Here is a 6,633-nt window from a genome sequence, read left to right as displayed (position 1 = left end):
AACTATTTAATAGCTACCTAGCTAAAATAAGTACAAAATTACCTGTAAAATAAATCCTAACCTAAGTTACAATTAGACCTAAGACTACACTATAATTAAATAAATTACCTAAACTACCTACAATTAATTACAATTAAATTCAATAAACTAAATTACGGAAAAAAAAAACAACACTAAATTACGAAAAAAATTAAACACTAAATTACAGAAATAAAAAAAATACAAGAAGTTTAAACTGATTACACCTAATCTAAGCCCCCTAATAAAATAAAATAAAAAATAAAAAAATAATAAAATGCCCTACCCTATACTAATTTACAAACAGCCATTAAAAGGGCCTTTTGCAGGGCATTGCCCCAAAGTAATCAGCGCTTTTACCTGTAAAAAAAAGAATACAATACCCCCCAACATTACAACCCACCACCCACACACCCCTACTCTAAAACCCACCCAATACCCCCTTAAAAAAAAACCTAACACTACCCCCTTGAAGATCACCCTACCTTGAGCTGTCTTCACCCAGCTGGACACAAGTGGTCATCCGATCCGTCCAGTAGTCTTCATCCGATGGGGCAGAAGAGGACATCCAGACCGGCAGAAGTCTTCATCCTATCCGGGCAGAAGAGGACATCCGGACTGGAAGAAGGCTTCATCCAAGCGGCATTATTTTATAGGTAAGTATTTAGTTTTAAATAGGAATCATTTATTTAATTGTAGTTATTTAATTTAGATTTATTTAAATTATATTTAAGTTAGGGGGGTGTTAGGGTTAGACTTAGGTTTAGGGGTTAATAACTTTATTATAGTAGCGGTGACGTTGGCGGCGGCAGATTAGGGGTTAATTAATTTAATATAGTTGCGGCGACATTGGGGGGCCAGATTAGGGGTTAATAAGTATAATGTATGTGGCGGCGGTGTTTGGGGCAGCAGATTAGTGGTTTATAACTATAATGTAGGTGGCGGCGGTGTCCGGAGCGGGAGATTAGGGGTTAATAATATAATGCAGGTGGCGATGATGTCGGGGGCGGCAGATTAGGGGTTAATAAGTGTAATATTAGGGGTATTTAGACTCGGGGTTCATGTTAGGGTGTTAGGTGCAGACATATGTTTTCTTTCCCCTTAGGAAACAATAGGGCTGCGTTAGAAGCTGAACGCTGCTTTTTTGCAGGTGTTAGTTTTTTTTCCAGCCAGCTCAGCCCCATTGTTTCCTATGGGGAAATCGTGCATGAGCACGTTTAGCTAGCTTACCGCTACAGTAAGCAAAGCTGGTATTGAGGTGAGATGTGGAGCTAAATTCTGCTCTACGCTCACCTTACTGACAAAAACTCGTAATCTAGCCGTATGTTTCTATGATTCAGATAGGTCAAGCAATTTCAAACACCTTTCCAATTTACTTTTATCATCAAATTTGCTTTATTCTCTCAGTATATTTTGACAGTTTTTCCCAGTTAAACAGCGCTAGTTCATGTGTGCTATATAGATAACACTGTGCTCACTCCTGTGGAGTCAGCACTGATTGGCTAAAATGCAAGTCTGTCAAAAGAACTAAAATAAGGGGACAGTGTGCAGAGGCTTAGATACAAGGTAATCAGAGGTAAAAAGTATATTAATATAACAGTGTTTGTTATGGAAAACCGGGGAATGATTAATAAAGGGATTATCTATATTTTTATATAATATTAGTTCTGAAGTAGACTGTCCCTTTAAAGCCTCTCTAGTGGTCCTGAGGAGACCAGGATTGTGTCAGTCGTTTTATGTAAATCGTGTGTAATAGATCCAAATGTGATCCTAGGGTTTTCATCAGTTACAGCCTCTTCTCTCAGCCTGCATTGCAGGTACACAGCTTGACCCCACATTTCCAATTACTCGTTCCTTGATCAATAAATACACAACACCGAATTGGGAGAGAAAAGGCTGCAGCTTATTTATTAACACAAACCAAAATAAATTAACATTGCTTTAACTTAACTTTTTACAACATAATTTTCAGCCCACCTCAGTGCTTGCTCTTACTTTCTCATAAGCCCCCACCCCTTCCAGGGCTGGGTGTTCCTCACTTTCTTTTTGCTTACACCTCCATAAATGCCAGCCATACTCCATTAGGTGTAAGCCTCAATAGAACCTAGCAAGCACTTCCGCCATTGCTGCGACACTTCACCAACCTAACCATTCAGGGAGGGAGGGCGGGACACACCTCCTACCGTGCTGCTCCGGTAAGGACACCTGTGACCTCACTTCCTGGTCAGGGTCTTATCAACCTTCACCAACCCCACCCATCTTGGAATAATCCACTCCTGGGGGGGAAGTGGGTTTACAGGTGCCCTCCTTCCACTGTGTCATCCGGGCCTTTTCTATATACACAAATGTAGATACTCTGGTGCAGTTACTGAGGAGGCAGCGATTTATTCATAAGCTGGCAGTGACTGATAACAAAGCCCTTCCCTTCTTTTAACCTTGCTCTTTGTGTCCTCCCTCTCAGTGCTGCGTCACTGCAAGTGTCACTCTCTGCCTGTCAGAACTTCACTAAGCACTGCACACAGCAGGAGGACTAGCTGGTTAAGGGGTAAGGCTTGCTGGCAAGAGATGGGTTACATGCCAAGGGGATCCCAGAGGAGGAGTACAGGGCAGATGGAGGAGCTGAGAATTCTCATTTGTGAAGAGGTTTTATTCTTTTTTAAACTAAAATGTCCAGCACTGCATTTCACTTTTAAATAAATAAATATATATATATGCAATATAACTACATTAGCAAAATTGTGTCTAGTAAAATACCTCTTAAGTGTTTTTTTTTTACTGGGCATGTAAAGCATATATAAATATGCTTCATGCAGCAGCCTTAACAGTGTATCTGTTCACAGAGCTGTTGGTACTTGTAGTGTGCTGATGATCACTCGATTTACATGATACATGGTTAGGAACTGACAGCTTCTTAGCAGCCACACAGCTTAAAATACCAGTGCATAGAGCATATTTAGGTATGCTCCACATGCACAGTAAAAGCTAACACTAAAAACAATTATAGCTTTTACTATAAGCATTTTTGCTAATGCAAGTAAATTGCAAATATGTATTTGTTCAAAAGTGAAATGCAGTGAAGTTCATTTCAATTTTGTCTGCAACGTCTCTTTAAACGTACTTGTAGCACAGCAGCTGTTTGTGTTGTCATTATATAGATCCCAGTGAAACCTTTAACCCAGAAGTTGCTGCGGTATCTTTACAGGCAGAAGAGAGAATGCCCCATGCACTCTACATATATCACCTTCTCTCTGCTCGGAGCAGCACCATAAAATGGTAAAACAAATCATTATCTCTTCTTCCCTTCTTTTAAGAATTTTTTTTATAAGATTCAAAAAAGAGAAACAAAACTTATCAGCTTTACCAATATAATGAACTTATATTAGCTATGGAATTTGCCAGCCTTTCTACAATTAACTGATATTATTAAAGGGATATGGTCATAATGAAACTTTTTTGATTTAGCTAGAGTGTATGATTTTAAAAACTTTTCAATTATTAAGTTTCCCTTTTTCTTTTGGTAAAAACTTACACCTAGATTATGAGTTTTGCGTTAGGAGGGGTGCGGTGCTAACGAGCAGTTTAAGCTCACCGCTCACTTACAGACAGCGCTGGTATTACGGGTTTTTAGAAATCCGGCGTTAACCACAAAAAAGTGAGTGAAGAGCAAAATTTAGCTCCACATCTCACCTCAATACCAGCGCTGCTTACATTAGCGGTGAGCTGGTAAAACGTGCTCGTGCACGATTTCCCCATAGGAATCAATGGGGGAGAGCCGGCTGAAAAAAAACCTAACACCTGCAAAAAAGCAGCGTAAAGCTCCTAACGCAGCCCCATTGATTCCTATGGGGAAATACTTTTATGTCTACACCTAACACCCTAACATGAACCCCGAGTCTAAACACCCCTAATATTACATTTATTAACCCCTAATCTGCCGCCCCCAATGTCGCCGCACTATTTTAAAGTTATTAACCCCTAAACCTAAGTCTAACCCTAACCATAACACCCCCTAACTTAAATATAATTACAATAAATCTAAATAAAATTACTACAATTAACAAAATAATTCCTATTTAAAACTAAATACTTAGCTATAAAATAAACCCTAAGCTAGCTACAATATAACTAATAGTTACATTGTATCTAGCTTAGGGTTTATTTTTATTTTACAGGAAACTTTGTATTTATTTTAACTAGGTAGAATAGTTATTAAATAGTTATTAACTATTTAATAACTACCTAGTTAAAATAAAGACAAATGTACCTGTAAAATAAAACCTAACCTAAGTTACACTAACACCTAACACTATACTATAATTTAATTAATTCCCTACATTAAATACAATTAACCCCTTAATGACCACAGCACTTTTCCATTTTCTGTCCAATTGGGACCAAGGCTATTTTTACATTTCTGCGGTGTTTATGTTTAGCTGTAATTTTCCTCTTACTCTTTTACTGTACCCACACATATTATATACCGTTTTTCTCGCCATTAAATGGACTTTCTAAAGATACCATTATTTTCATCATATCTTATAATTTACTATAAAAAAAACTATAAAATATGAGGAACGAATTGAAAAAAACACACTTTTTCTAACTATGACCCCCAAAATCTGTTACAAATCTACAACCACCAAAAAACACCCATGCTAAATAGTTTCTAAATTTTGTCCTGAGTTTAGAAATACCCAATGTTTACATGTTCTTTGCTTTTTATGTAAGTTATAGGGCCATAAATACAAGTAGCACTTTGCTATTTCCAAACCATTATTTTTCAAAATTAGCACTAGTTACATTAGAACACTAATATCTTTCAGGAATCTCTGAATATCCATTGACATGTTTATATTTTTTTTTAGTAGACATCCCAAAGTACTCATCTAGGCCCATTTTGGTATATTTCATGCCACCATTTCACCGCCAAATGCGATTAAATACAAAAAAATTGTTCACTTTTTTACAAATTTTTTCACAAACTTTTGGTTTCTCACTGAAATTATTTACAAACAGCTTGTGCAATTATGGCTTAAATGGTTGTAAATTCTTCTCTGGGATCCCCTTTGTTCAGAAATAGCAGACATATATGGCTTTGGCGTTGCTTTTTAGTAATTAGAAGGCTGCTAAATGCCACTGCGCACTACACGTGTATTATGCCCAGCAGTGAAGGGGTTAATTATGGAGCATGTAGGGAGCTTTTAGGGATAATTTTAGCTTCAGTGTAGTGTAGTAGTAGACAACCCCAAGTATTGATCTAGGTCAATTTTGGTATATTTCATGCCACCATTTCACCGCCAAATTAAAAAAAACGTTAAATTTTTCACAATTTTAGGTTTCTCACTGAAATCATTTACAAACAGCTTGTGCAATTATGGCACAAATGGTTGTAAATGCTTCTCTGGGATCCCCTTTGTTCAGAAATAGCAGACATATATGGCTTTGGCGTTGCTTTTTGGTAATTAGAAGGCCGCCCCTTAGCTCCCAGCTCCCAGCCTCACTGATCCCCCACCAAACAGCTCTCTAACCCTCCCCCTCTGCCTTAATGGGCGCCATCTTGGGTACTGGCAGCTGTCTGCCAGTACCCAGTTTAGTAAAAAAAATGTGCCTTTTTTTTTAAAAAAATGACCTTTTCTGTAGTGTAGCTTCCCCCCCCCCCAAGATCAACCCCCCACCCCTTCCAGATCCCTTAGCTGTTTATTTACAGCTTTAAAAACTTTTTATTTTTTTACTTTTCAGTTTATTTTTCTGTAGTGTAGCGGTTCCCTCCCGCTCCCGCCCCGTGCACGCACCCGCCCTCCGCCCCCCATGCACGCGCGCTCCCATGCACGCGCGCGCTCCCATGCGCGCTCCCGCCCGTTCCGCCCCTGATCCCGCCCCCCTCCACTCCACTCGGCACATCGATGGCCACCCACCCGCCTCCCAGACTTGCTCCCACCCACCAACGATACCGGCCACCGATGTCCGGTGCAGAGAGGGCCACAGAGTGGCTCTCTCTGCATCGGATGGCCAAGGGGGGTTATTGCAGGATGCCTCGATATCGAGGCATCACTGCAATAACCGGAAAGCAGCTGGAAGCGAGCAGGATCGCTTCCAGCTGCTTTCCAGACCAAGGACGTACGCCACACGTCCTCGGTCATTAACTGTATTTTTTTGAGGACGTGTGGCGTACGTCCTTGGTCATTAAGGGGTTAATTACAATTAAATAAAATTATCTAAAGTACGGAAAAAAAAACCCACCAAATAATAAAATAATTACAAGATTTTTAAACTAATTACACCTACTCTAATCACCCTAACAAAATTAATTTGCATCAGCCAATAGGATTTTTTCTACCTTAATTCCGATTGACTGATAGAATTCTATCAGCCAATTGGAATTAAAGGGACGCCATCTTGGATGACATCACTTAAAGGAACCTCCATTCAGTCGTCAGCCGACAGATGAATAGGCTGCTCCATGTCGGATGTCTTGAAGATGGACCCGCTCCGCGCCGGATGGATGAAGATAGAAGATGCCGTTTGGATGAAGACTTATGCCCGTCTGGAGGACCTCTTTTGCCCGGCTTGAATGAAGACTTCTGCCTATCTGGAGGACCACTTCTGCCCGGTTGG

At 39.7% G+C, this 6,633-nt stretch overlaps 1 protein-coding gene across 1 annotated transcript in view; it reads left to right on the top strand.

Moving 5' to 3' along the window:
* The first annotated feature begins 3,263 nt into the window (after window positions 1-3,263).
* Window positions 3,264-6,633, top strand: part of LOC128647592 (N-acetyltransferase 8-like) — a 39,035-nt gene continuing 35,665 nt past the window's right edge. The window contains exon 1 of the mRNA XM_053700349.1: window positions 3,264-3,291. Coding sequence (XP_053556324.1) covers window positions 3,289-3,291 — 3 coding nt within the window. The 5' untranslated portion in view covers window positions 3,264-3,288. The remainder of the gene's footprint in view (window positions 3,292-6,633) is intronic.

Source organism: Bombina bombina, chromosome 2 (genome assembly GCF_027579735.1).
Source record: "Bombina bombina isolate aBomBom1 chromosome 2, aBomBom1.pri, whole genome shotgun sequence".
Classification (NCBI taxonomy): Eukaryota; Metazoa; Chordata; class Amphibia; order Anura; family Bombinatoridae; genus Bombina; species Bombina bombina.
This window is presented reverse-complemented; position numbering and strand designations above follow the sequence as displayed.